General features: G+C 40.4%; 2 protein-coding genes across 6 annotated transcripts in view; both read left to right on the top strand.

Moving 5' to 3' along the window:
- The window catches only part of LOC126376448 (proprotein convertase subtilisin/kexin type 5-like), a 32,773-nt gene extending 28,488 nt beyond the window's left edge, over window positions 1-4,285 (top strand). For 4 of the 5 annotated variants that reach the window (XM_050023758.1, XM_050023757.1, XM_050023754.1 and 1 more), the window contains one exon: window positions 1,283-4,285. In XM_050023758.1, coding sequence (XP_049879715.1) covers window positions 1,283-1,431 — 149 coding nt within the window. In that variant the 3' untranslated portion in view covers window positions 1,432-4,285. The remainder of the gene's footprint in view (window positions 1-1,282) is intronic. The other variant, XM_050023755.1, reaches the window with a different exon arrangement.
- Window positions 4,286-4,800: 515 nt separating this feature from the next.
- On the top strand, window positions 4,801-10,721 carry LOC126376802 (uncharacterized). The gene is made up of 6 exons (XM_050024349.1): window positions 4,801-4,881; window positions 6,299-6,445; window positions 7,442-8,050; window positions 9,011-9,655; window positions 9,930-10,154; window positions 10,714-10,721. Exons 3-6 carry the CDS (start codon window positions 7,474-7,476, stop codon window positions 10,719-10,721), a joined length of 1,455 nt encoding a protein of 484 aa, XP_049880306.1. The 5' UTR covers window positions 4,801-4,881; window positions 6,299-6,445; window positions 7,442-7,473.
- The last annotated feature ends 2,334 nt before the right edge of the window (window positions 10,722-13,055 follow it).

The following is a 13,055-nucleotide window of genomic DNA, read 5'->3' as shown; positions in this document are numbered from 1 at the left end:
TGATCCGTGCTTCGGAAGGCACGTTAAGCCGATTACTACTTACTGACGTAAGTAAGTAGTCATTACATGAGTTATGTCAGGGCCTTTGGCGGCTCAATAGTAACCCTGACACCAGGGTTGATGAGGTTGGTAATCCACCTCATAACCCACACGATAGAAGAAGTCTAAGCTTAACGCACATGGAGCCGCTACCACGAGAGATCCAGCCCTGGGAGCGGGGTTTTAAATGTAACCGCGGCGGATTTCTGTGTGAACATGTTCATATTACAAAAAAAAAACCGTGTCTGGAGACTCCCGGTGCGGATTGTGTATGCAGCGACCCTAAAAAGATAGAACATTGATAGAACTTGTCCTTCTTCTTATCGTGTAGGTTGTGAGGTAGAATATCATCCTCGTCAACCCTGGTGTCAGGGTTATATTTGAGCCGCCAAAGGCCCCTGACATTAGGCTCATTTCACTTAAAATACGTCCAGGAAACAGATGGAGTTAGTTTTTAATCCTGTTGAATTGAATTAAAATTGTTGATTGAAAGAGTTCATGATTGTACGGTCACGAGTAGGTACTAATTAATATATACAATTTGATTAGCTTTTTGACAAATTAAACCGTAAGTCTTATTAAATGTCAAATATGATAGTGCGACAGGGTTCTAAAATTAGTACATGATATTGCTCATGACTGTACACAGGGTGGTAGGGATACCGTAGCGAATACTGAGAGGGATGACTCAGCCCATGATTCTGCGTTAATATCAAGTAGAATTTTCCGTCACATCGTCTTCTGAGTTCAGGGGGGTTAAAATGGCCACATCGAAGCAATTCATCTAAGAAAGCAATATTGCAATTTGACATTTGCGCATATAAAAGTAAGTGCGCAATGCAAACAAATGTCAAATAGCAATTTTGCTTTCTTAGATGAATTGCTTCGATGTGGCCATTTTAACCCCCCAGATCCGCTTCAGGGTTCGGTAGGGTGTCACTACACCGTGTGGCAGCCCTAGCAATACATTTGGGTGGTACGAAGAAAGCGGCGCCCCATCAGCCCCTCAAAATACTTTTCGATTAGATTACAGCCACCTTCTTCTATCGCTCCCGCCCACCACCACCCAACTGCCACCGAAATTTACCTTAAGGTAGACCAGTCTTGGTTGATTTTGGCGACCCCACCCCCCTCACACCGCGCTAGGGCCGCTAACACCCCGCATACGTACACTTGCGTTTGCACAATGTTCAATAGTCCCTATCCCTTATCCCCGATTACCGAGTAATTCTACAAAATATAGTTTCAGAATCCGACCCGAACTTCCGCTGCAACCCTGGCGAGCAGTTCAAGCGTGGCTGCAACGACTGCTCCTGTTCAGCTGACGGGAAGAGCGTCTTCTGCACCGTCCGCTTCTGCGACCAGGACATCACACCGCCGCCCAGCCTTTAACTTCGAAGGTAGCTGTGTGGTTATGACTTCCAAATATCTTTCAACAAGTGTGTGTTCTTTTCTGGTGCTACATGTCTTTCAATGTCGGCACAAGAGCAAGTGTCCTGCTAAAGGTTAGCTATCAGATTGGCTGCCAACACTATAGCGAAATGTCAGTTTCCTGTTGAAAGTTAACTAGCAAACTTTCAACTGTCGAAATTGATTCTTAACACAAGAGCTTACAATTCAAACTCCTACGCATGATTAGCTACCGTGTCTTGGACTGGTTTCCCTTCTTGTCTCTTCGTGTGCTGTTAAAAGTTTAGCTACAATATCTTTGACTGCCGACTGCACCTTGGTACAATTTTTTTTTGTTGAAACACTGAAATAAGTTTTTTTTTCTGCTGATGTTTTTTTATATTGTGTTTTTGACACACCATTTAAAAAAAAACAGATTACATCCTTAATGCGATAAATACCCTTGTATGTTTTATGTTTCTTAAAACAGAGCACAATTTTGTATCCAAATGACCATAACATTGTTTTTTAAAATTAATTCAATTATCAACCCAATTAATCAGTGTTTCAAAAACATGCTAGAAAATTAATCAGAATTCAGAAGCGAAGTTCATAACCACACGATACTCGAATTTTTCGTATAGTAATGTAGATACTTAGTTACATATTGATTTATCATGTGATTTCCTAGTACTTTACGATTGTGTATTTTCATAATAATAACGTTATGCCTTATGTTTTAACCGAATGATTGTGATTGATTCTAAACTCGATCAAAAATGATAACCCGGCATCTGACCTACTCATGATACACTTTGAGATCACTTGCATAAGCTACATTCATCGTTTAGACATCTATAAACGGATGTTATTGAATACTTGATCGAGTTTTGGAATTCATGATTAAATATAATAGGTATTACTTTGAGATTTCTTGTAAGTAGTTTTAATTTTTCCATTATGTGACAAACTAAATATGATATGGAAACCGTAATAAAATCGCATCTTTCTAGGCATTTACTTTCTCGTATAGCAAATAGGTGACTGTGTTTATCGTAGGTAATACAACGGTTTTTAATGAAAGGATAAATAAGTATTTTAATCTGCTGTAAATTACAAATTGTGACGCGAATTTTAGTGCAAATTTTCTTAACCCTGTTATTATCGTGAGACGTAATACCATAATTTATTTAGATGACCTCGTTAGGGTACCAAATTAAACCAATCTGGATACCCTCGGTCAATTTGGGAAGACCTTTCGCTACCTAAACTGTGATTTTACCAGAAGAACGGAGAAGAGTTGTTCAGATATGAGCCATTACAGTAGAAATTTACAAAAAAGTTTTCCATTCATTAATATCGCGTTAGTTATTCATATCTGCAACTCTTATCCACTCGTCTTGGCTCACATGAATCCGCAGACTTCTACAACTTAATTTAAAATAATTTTATATTTTTTTTTTCTCTTAGTGACAATGGTCTTTGTGCAAAGACTTCCATCGAATTATGACGAACGAGTTTCTAAGTGCACTTTTGGTTGAATATTCATTTGTTTCCATTTCATATTAAACTCGAACAGATGTAACTTGATTTACGTGTAATAAGTATTTGTGAACTTTCTAGGGTCACATTTTGTGTGTGGATTTCGTATGTAACTTAGTAGTGACTACACATTTATTTCTAAGCATTGGATGGCTGCTTTCTACCTTTTCTAGTTTAGTAGTAATATTTAAGTGTGCTCTTTTATTTGTGTTTGATTGTGTATTTTGCATTTGTCATTGTATTTGCTGTTCATTTTTTGAACGGCTTTGTGTCTTGTTTAGAGTTGGTTTTCGGCCCCTAAGGCTACGTTTACACCGCATTACGTTCCCCGTATGACTGTAGCACTTATGTCGGGAAAGATCCTCGTACATTGATTGGTGATGTAAGCCACATTAACGTCGGAGTTGAAGCAGTCGCCGTTGCCGAAACCGGCTGGTCACATCATCATTTTATCATCAAATGAGATTTTTACGAATTTAACAGTGACAATTAAACGGACGGATTAAGTGACGGAGTCTAGGCGGGAAAATTCGGAATACGTAAAAAAATTGAATCGAACAGTCGCCGTTTGAATGTAGCCGCAGCCTTTTTAGTTCCTTTGGCATACTTTCTATCTTTATAGCTGGAGATTTAGCGACAAAGATGAAGCTGTTTCAAATCTTACCAGCAAATTAATTAGGGACAATCCAATATGAGAAATGAAGACATACCTACTGAAAACTGTCTATCAAATTACTCGATTTCTTTGTATTACAATAAGGGTTCTCATTTTTCCGACGCGTCGTTAAAAATTGCATTCCCAATACTGAAGATCTTTTCGCATCAGAGCCGTTGGAGAAGTGGAATTTTTATACTTATATTTATCAGGGGAATTAAAAAGGCCACATCGAAGCGATTCATTTGAAAAAGCAATATTGCTATTTGACATTTGCGCATGTAAAAGTGCCAACAAATGCCAAATAGCAATATTGCTTTTTAGATGAATTGCTTCGATGTGGGCTTTTTAATCCCCCAGTACATACAGTAGGTACTTAGTTCATCGTCATTTAACCTTTCGTATTTCATCGTTTCTCAAGAGCGTGTTGTCCTTCTCGCAAAGTTGTATCACCGTTATTGGGGCTAATGTTCTCTACAAAACCAACTTTAAAACTATTTTCATGTTCATGTGTTAGTTATAGTTATCATTGTGTGGTGTGGGATTATATTTGATTTAATGTGTTTAGGGAATTTTTAAACTAATTTTGTACGTTCGCGTACCATGTATTACTTTATACGTAATAAACTTAAGATTGTGAATTAAATTGATTTGAGAATATTCCTTGTTTATCATTTACTTACTTATTAATAAAACCTCTTTTGTTTAAAGCAATTCCACTGCTTTTTTTGCGGAAACGTCTAATTGAAATATAGCTTTTTTAAATTCCTTCCTTCCATCGTGTGGGTTGTGAGGAGGATTACCAACCTCATCAACCCTGAAATGAATTCCTTCGACGTGGCCTTTTTAACCCCCTGTTCTTTTTTTCGTTTCATACAAAATCTCGCGCCCCAATCCGCTTGTCCCGCTTTCCCGGCCTTATGTGCCCGCGCATCAATCTAGAAAGTGGAGCTCATTGCCTACCAGACGATGATATTGGTGGTCACAGGCTTTACCATAATTAAAGCACATAATAACGGGTTCTTACCGCGTTTAAATGGGGATATGAGAGTTTGGTGCGAGTTCAGATGGTTCCGAACATTCCGATATCAAAAACATAAACAAGCGGCAAAGAAAGAGGGTAGACAGATATGTCTGCCTGTAGAAAATTATGGATCTACCTACTCCACTCCAATCTCATTCATTAGTCATCCCGTGATCATGGCACTTGCAACAGTGTCGAAATATCGGGAGTCTCATATCCCCATTTAAACGCGGTAAGAACCCGTTATTATGTGCTTTAATTATGATAATAACCGCGTAAACTTAAAACAGGCCTTACCCTCATTGTATTGAGGAATTTCTGCTAAAATTAAGGAGTCTAAAACGGTCAAATCGAAGCAATTCATCTAAAAAGCATTTATTGCAATTTGATATTTACGCCTATAAAAGTAAGTGCGTTATTACTAACTTTTATATTTTTAGATGAATTGTTTCAATGTGGCCATGTTAATCCCCCTGGTCCCATTTTCCCACTAGGCAATCATGGAGTACCCAGGGATCCCTTGATGGGTGCTGATAGCCCCTGCAAGATCCCCAACAAAATAGTCTACAATCATGTTTAATCATGTCTACAAGTTGTCTCTTGACTTCTGTCTCTGCCAATCCCGTTTGCATGCGTGAAATATATTTATAAATATCCATTACGTAATTATAATTATCTTTTTGCCATCTTCATTAATTAGGTACCAATACCATTCCGTTTAAGTGCCAGTAAAAGCACCAATTAGAAAATCAATCACGAATTTTAATGATGATTAAACAGATTGCAAAGTGATTTTCTTTCAATTTTCATACTTAAATGGGTAATTAATTTTCATATCTAATTGTTACTTGTGCAGGCATTGTCTTTGCCGTTCAAAACGCTGTTGGTTCATCTGAAAGAACATGTTGTATTTAATACTTTTTATTTTGTCATTTATAAGTGTTAAGGGTGAAGACCCTCCGCAGGGTAAGTAGATATTTATTCTGATATTCGGCGAGAAATTTCGACAATATTTTTGTGTGATGATTCAAACAGCAAACGGCTTGGTGAAAATAATTATAGTTACTTACTTACTAACTTATAAATTGTTGATAACAAAAGGTATGGTCAAGCGTAGTCGTGATATCAATCAAATATAAAAACATAAATTTTAACTCGTCTTCTTCTTCTATCGTGTGGGTTGTGAGGTGAGTTACCAACCTCATCAACACACCACACCACACCAGCGCGGTGCACGCTCGGCGTGCGGCTGCCGGCCAGCGCTGACGGCGCGTCGCCGCGGCGTCGACGTCGCGTAGACGTCGCGTAGACGTAAGGAGCTCGGTATATAAGGTTGAGGAACTCGGTGGCGCAGCGGTAAACGCGCTCGGTCTGCGATTGTTGAAGTTAGGTAAGCAACTTTCGCAAAGGCCGGTCATAGGATGGGTGACCACAAAAAAAAGTTTTCATCTCGAGCTCCTCCGTGCTTCGGAAGGCACGTTATGCATTCAGTTGTTAATAACCATCAATCCGCACTGGGCCCGCGTGATGGTTTAAGGCCCGAACTCCCTATCCATCATAGGGAAGGCCCATGCCCCAGCAGTGGGGACGTTAATGGGCTGATGACGTAAATCTAAGGTCTTAATTTATTAACTGTTCGCGCCGGATAGCGCCGCACTCGCTGTTACCGAAGGGTAAATGCCTGCCTACCGCCGTGGAGGTCGGACCCTGCCATACCTGCGTCTGTGACAACAACGGAGTATACATCTGCCGCAACCAGGACTGTGACACTCAGAAGCTCAGCGAAGTAGCTCAAGGTATTTTTTTTTAAACACACCTATCTACTATCTACTGAGCCCTCGTAGCCCAGTTGGTAGAACGAATTAGGCGCATTAGGGCTAATTCTCGTTATGTCAACCGACTCGCAAATGGACTACATTTCATTGTGGCAACTTCTCATTTTGGCTACTTCTCACTTGAGCTTCTTCACGCTTGCCTCTCACTTTGAGGTCGCAGGTTCGAATCCAGCACAGGCCTAAACCAATGATTGTCGAATTAGTTTTCGATTAGACCCACATTTCTGAGAAATGCATTTTTGGAGGTATGTGACCAAACCTATATTGGGCTGGTTTTCCCTTCGCGGGTTGAAAGGTTAGATAGGCAGTCGCTTCTGTAAAAAACTGGACATGTCAAATCTTCAGGTTAGGTAGGCGGATCCTGTAAAAAACGGGATAATGGTATGGTGGCTGGTGGTCATGATGATGACCTATCATCTACTCAGTCTATTCATTGCTGGGTATAGGCCTCCTCTCTTTCACGCCATCCTTTCTGGTCCTGTGCAAGTCTCATCAACCAAACTCATCTACAACAACCAACAATAATTGCGCACTCACTACAAAACACGCAATCATTGGGCTTACGCGTTGGGCTAACGATCCGGAGGTCCCGGGTTCGAATCCCGGTGGCTCGTTTCACAAAAAAACACTTTCTGATCCCGTAGTTGGGTTATGGCATTTCATGTCTGAAAATCAGATGATCCGTACTTCGAAACGCACCTTAAGTCATTGGTCTCTGTTACTACTTACTAATGTAAGCACGTAGTTTTTATATGAGCCACATCTATTGTATATATTAACAAGCGTGTCCGGCCCAGTCCTACTTCAGTTTGGCGGACTTTTTCCCTAAGACAGTGATGTCTGTTTTGGAGCACAGTGTAGTCTTTTGTACGCCGTCGATTCGTTTGACGCCCAGGACACTGCGTTCCAATGCTCTTTGGCAGACCTACACACATACATTTACATTTTATATTCCAGGAAAATTAGACGTTGATGAATGTACACCACACATGCTATATAAAGACGGAATTTTGTGGTGCTCCTGTACTGACAAAAAACGTTGGAAATCTGAAAGCTGCCGGCAAAACTTCTACCACACTCGTAACAAAGTACCATTGAGGAAAACAAAAATATCTATTGACGCTATTCAATGTGATAAAAACGATTACTATGTCGTCGATTGCAACGTCTGCCTTTGTAAATCTGGTATCCTCGATGAGGCATCTTGCACCAATAGAACTTGCCTCGAAGGCAGTAAAGTTGACGACTGCAAGTATGGCCAAGTGCTGAGACTAGACGGAGAACTTTGTACGTGCAGCGAACTAGGATTCTACATTGACAAACTGTGCATTAAGGTCAAGGGCGTGAATACGAAAATAGAACAGAAAGATCTGGCCATCCTAACACACGAAGTAAAAGGTATGAAAGAGAACAAGAGGACTTTAAAAGACAAAAATCTTAAATGTGAACCAAACTCCATCTTCAACGTGGATTGCAACAAATGTTGGTGTTCTGAAGATGGGAAGGATATGAAATGTACTGCTAAACTTTGTTCGCCTGAAATACTGAAACAAACCATGTTTCAAGGTAAGTCGGAAGCTAGAAGTTCGCTTCCAATAATAGAAAGTTTAACAAGCTCTTGCACGCCCGGACTGTATTACCGATACCAATGTAAAACCTGCTTTTGCAATAAAGATGGGACTATAAGATGTGCCTCCATGATATGCTTAGACGTTGAAGATGAATTTGAAACAGGTAAGTAAGTTATATACATGATGATTTAGATTTATATTAAAAAATATTTGTAGAAATGAGGTCTTTACGTAGCATCTGCGGTGTTATGTTGAGTGATAGAGTGAGAAACAGTGTGATAAAACAGAGATGTGGTGTAAAAGACGATATAGTGACTAAGATTGAGAAGGGAATGTTAGGTTGGTTTGGACACAGATGAATGATAATAGAATTGCAAAAGCGGTATATAAAGCGAAAGTTGATGGTAGGGCTGGCAGAGGAAGACCGAGAAGGACTTACATTGACCAAATTGGAGATGTCCTTAGAAAGGTTTAATACGATCTACTCTGAATCGGCGTGCGTGTATGAAGCGATTGATGAATGTGGAGGAAGCAAGAGAAGTGTGTCAGGATCGAAGCAAATGGAATTCTATAGTCTCTGCTTACCCCGGTGGGAAATAGGCGTGAGTTTATGTATGTATTTATATTATTAAATGCAGATATAGTGGAACGGAATAACAACATTTGGGCATTACGTTTCTTAGATTAGCTTCTACTTTTCCTTACTTTTGTGATTTAGTTCTGTATAAGTACTTACGTAAATATTTGTCCCAAACGTATGGAACATCATACTCTCAAGACATAAATCAAGACAGGTGTCCCACTGAAGACGTACTGGGCATTGTCTGAGTTTTAATACTGATTTTAAATTCATTGTTTTTTCTATTTTATTAATTATAGAGAGGTAAATCCCCACATTAACAATTATTTTGTTAGATATTGCTTAAACATATAAGTTATGTTTATATTGGTTCAGATTCACCTAATATTCCTGAAGGTGAAAAATGCGTAAAAGGACAAACATATAAGAAAGATTGTGGCACTTGTACTTGTAATGAAAACAACCGAATGATGTGTAGTAAGACAGCTTGTCTCTCTCCTGAAGAGCGCGACGAACTAAGTAAAATACAACAGCAACATTCCAAAATTTCTCAACAAAAGGAGAAAGTTACAGAAAACGATCAAAAAACAGTAAGAGAGGGTAACAAGAATCATAATATCAAGATAATAGAAATAAATAAAAATGGAACTCCTAATAAAAAAATAGGATTTAATAAGTCGGACTTCAAATCTGCAGGTGATAAGAAAAAAACAATCAAATTAAATACAATACAAACAGGAAATGACTTTGAAATGAGGGCAAAGAACGACGAATTAGAAAAAATAAAGTTACATGCCCATAAATTAGGACTTTTCGAAGAAGATGAGGGGGATGAAGATCACGATCAAGATAATTCCGATTATAAGCCAATAAAGTTGACAGATGCTTCAGGAAGATTCCCACTATTGAATCTGAAAGTGAAATGCACCCCAGGAAGAATCTACACCAAGGGGTGCCAGCGATGCTTCTGCTGTAACCAAAAGAAACCCCGATGTACCAACAAACCATGCAAAGCTATGAGTAAGTTGTTCGTTATATAAATATCTCTACTGCCAGGTGTGGTTCAAGCCTTAAACCATAGAATAAGGAATACTACTACGTATAGAACGGCAACTCTCCGCTCGCAGCGGCTGAGCTAGGTTTACCTCACCCCCCTTGAACATAATTTAGACTTGAATCGGTTGGCGTCAGACGTCACACACACAGATGCGCGTGTACGATAACGTCAATGTGTGGTGTCTGTGTAAAACGATTTGTATGAAGTGTCCGGGGTGTGCGTAACGTGGTTTTCCAGGTAAAAAAGTGAAGGTTCCATCTGACGTGACTCCGTCAATCAGCGGGTTAGACTTCGCGAGGATGGCGAGTCTACCCCACGAAGCGGCGAAGTGCACACCGGGCAAGTCATATAAAGTAAGGTGCAACAGGTGCATCTGTCTGGCAAATGGGAACTTATTGTGCGAAAATAAACTCTGCGCCAGCATAGCTGAAATCAACGCGAATACTGCGTGGAGATACAATGGTGAGACATTTTCTTCATCATTTTCTTCATCCCTAATGGGTGACCCCATTTTTTTATCTAAGTACTTGGTTGGCAAATGGGGAGCGCTGAGTGGTCACACCCGGTACAACGTTTAAGAGGCCTGACAGTGCCAAGTTGTGAGCGGACCTCAGCTCAGGGCATCGTTTGAGAGGTTAATATTTGAAAGAATTAATCGACTATCGGTCGAACGCGATAAGCGCTGAATGAAATCGTACTCGCCGGCGGAGTTGGTTTGGGGTTCAAAATGGGATGAGCAGAGCCACAAGTAATCAAGACCCCAAGAGTTCATGACCCCCCCCCCCCATCCTTGAGCGACCTTGACCTTGGATTTGTGACTACACACTGCAATTTTATCTGATTCTCTACGGATATAGGTTGTCTGCTACCTGGTGACCCCCCTGACATAAAAGCTGGATCCGCTCCTGTGTCCGGGATACAACTGCTTAACGTGCCCTCCGAAGCACGGATCATCTTACTTTCGGATTTAAAAGAACTCGATGTTATTTGAAGAAAATCACATTCTGAGTGTTTCAAAAAGGCGCTTAAGTGGCAATGACACTACAATTTATATTACAAGCAAAATAATAGTAATAATAAAACACTTTATTGCACACAAATTTAGAAGACATTTACAGGATAAACTTATTCTAAGGTGGGCAAAGGTGACCTCATCGCTAAGAGCGATTTGTAATCAAAAAAAATCAAAGTCAAACAAAATCTTTAATCTGCATATTTTTAGGAAAGACCTGCAAATCAGACGAGGACCCTAAACCAGGAGACTGCATAACATGCAAGTGTGAGAAGAAAGAATTCAAATGCAATCCCCGGTCCAAATGCATACCGCGAGAGTTCAATAGCGCGTCAATACTGAAAAATGTCAAACACCTTGAAATTAACTCCACCATGGACTGTGTACCGCACATGGTGTACAAGTTAGTATCAGCGTTGTCAAACTACCGATACTTTGACTAATGATAGTTATTTAGATACTTGAAAATCACCACGGAATAGAAGAAAGAGATTGAAAAGGATCTAACGGGTTTGGGGATGGGCAGCGATGCGAGCCCGCTGAATCCCTCTTTGCTTTGCGGATATCTTGTCAAGTTCAGTGGGATACACAACACAAATTTTACGTCCAAAACGTTTAATTATATCTCTCACATCATTCATTCACCATAAATAGCGCACACATTTAGCCAGTTCCTTTTTCCACTTCTTATATCGTACTGTCTAACTCTTGTCTCTCTCCCGACTCCCGTGTGTGTGCGGGAGCGCGGGCGGGGAACGACCGCTGATTGGCCGACGGTTGGCGGCAGTTTTACAGCCGCCACACGGGCATTAACGGCAAATCTCCAATAAATCTACAATTAGTTCCATATAAGCTCTTCTCTTCTCCTTCCTCTCTTTCCTTCAATGATGTTTTTCTAAGGCCACAGAAGAATAACACTACTTATACCCCCCCTCATCATCCTCCTACTCTTTTCCTAATCCAAGTGGTGTGGTAGCACGGAATAGAAGAGGTTGGAAAGGCCCTGACGCGCATTTTATATGAGAACCAACAAACAACACTCTCTTTTACTACTACTTCTACTACCATAACTACAATAGCTCTACTGCTTCTCAAATTCCAAAGCCACTTTACCGGCAATGTATATCGTTTGTGATAGACTACAATTTTATCATTACTTTTCGTAAGATACTGCATACAAGGTTTTTTTTGATCTTCTCTTGTATCGTGTGGGTTAAGAGTTGGATTGCCAACCTCAGCAACTCTAGTGTCAGGGTTATTATTGAGCCGCCAAAGGCCCCTGACATGGCATGAGCCATAACAACCACAAACTTACATCGGTAAGTTAGTAACCGGGACCAACAGCGGGATTACTTTTTGATAAATAGCCGATTATACAGGTTTTAGCGTTCCTGTTACAAGAAGATAGATGATAGTTGATATTTGACTTATTGCACTGCAAGTTATAATACACAAGACGACCTTTTAATATACTAACGTGGAGCTCTGTGTGTCGTAAAGTTTTCATACGAGTGGAGTGCGAAGTTGAAGAATGAACTATTTGCTCATACTGTAAGGCGCGCGTTTAGACATATAAGACACATGTCTCCGCGGCCTCTGTGGTCCAGTAGTTGAAGCGTTGGGCTCACGATCCGGAGGTCCCGGGTTCAAATCCCGATGGGGACACATCTCGAAAATCACTTTGTGATCCCTAGTTTGGTTATACAGGCTGATCACCTGATTGTCCGAAATAAACATGATCCGTGCTTCGGAGGGCACGTTACGCCGTTGGTCCAGGTTACTACTTACTGATGTAAGTTAGTAGTCGTTACATGAGCCACGTCACGGCCTTTGGCAGCTCAATAGTAACCCTGACACCAGGGTTGATGGGGTTGGTAATCCACCACACAACCCACACTGTCTGCGGAAACATTGCAGGAACTCAGATCTTGATGACTGTCTGCCCATCTCGTTTTTGGGCTTCCTCGTCTTAGGTACAGTCGTTCTTCGAAATGTCCTGTTTTTAGAACCAGTAATCTAATTTTACAATATGTCTGTAATTTCAGACAAGCCTGCAACGACTGTTACTGCCAAGCAGATCATAGTCTCCGTTGCACCAGAAAAGGCTGCCTATCTTACACCCAGGTTAAGAAATTGGATGAAGTGCGCCAAAAGCTGCTTCAAGAAGGATTGTAAATTGTAAACCACAATATACCGGGTGCTAGAGACATCGTACCGAATACGGGATGATTCAGCTTGATATTAACTCAGTTATGAGCGGATTCATCCCCCTTAATATTCGATACGGTATCACTAACACCCTGTTGGTATATCTTTTTATTTTTGACTTGACTTATTGTAGGTCAGGAAGG

The sequence above is a fragment of the Pectinophora gossypiella genome, chromosome 21, assembly GCF_024362695.1.
Source record: "Pectinophora gossypiella chromosome 21, ilPecGoss1.1, whole genome shotgun sequence".
Taxonomy (NCBI): Eukaryota; Metazoa; Arthropoda; class Insecta; order Lepidoptera; family Gelechiidae; genus Pectinophora; species Pectinophora gossypiella.
The sequence above is the reverse complement of the archived record's forward strand: the minus strand, read 5'-3'. Positions and strand labels throughout refer to the sequence as shown.

Coding starts and splice junctions, on each gene's coding strand:
- LOC126376802 (XM_050024349.1), top strand. CDS start 7,474: ATGCTATATAAAGACGGAATTTTGTGGTGCTCCTGTACTGACAAAAAA. Junction 8,051..9,010: donor GAAACAAACCATGTTTCAAG/GTAAGTCGGAAG, acceptor ATATTGGTTCAG/ATTCACCTAATATTCCTGAA. Junction 9,656..9,929: donor CAAACCATGCAAAGCTATGA/GTAAGTTGTTCG, acceptor GTGGTTTTCCAG/GTAAAAAAGTGAAGGTTCCA.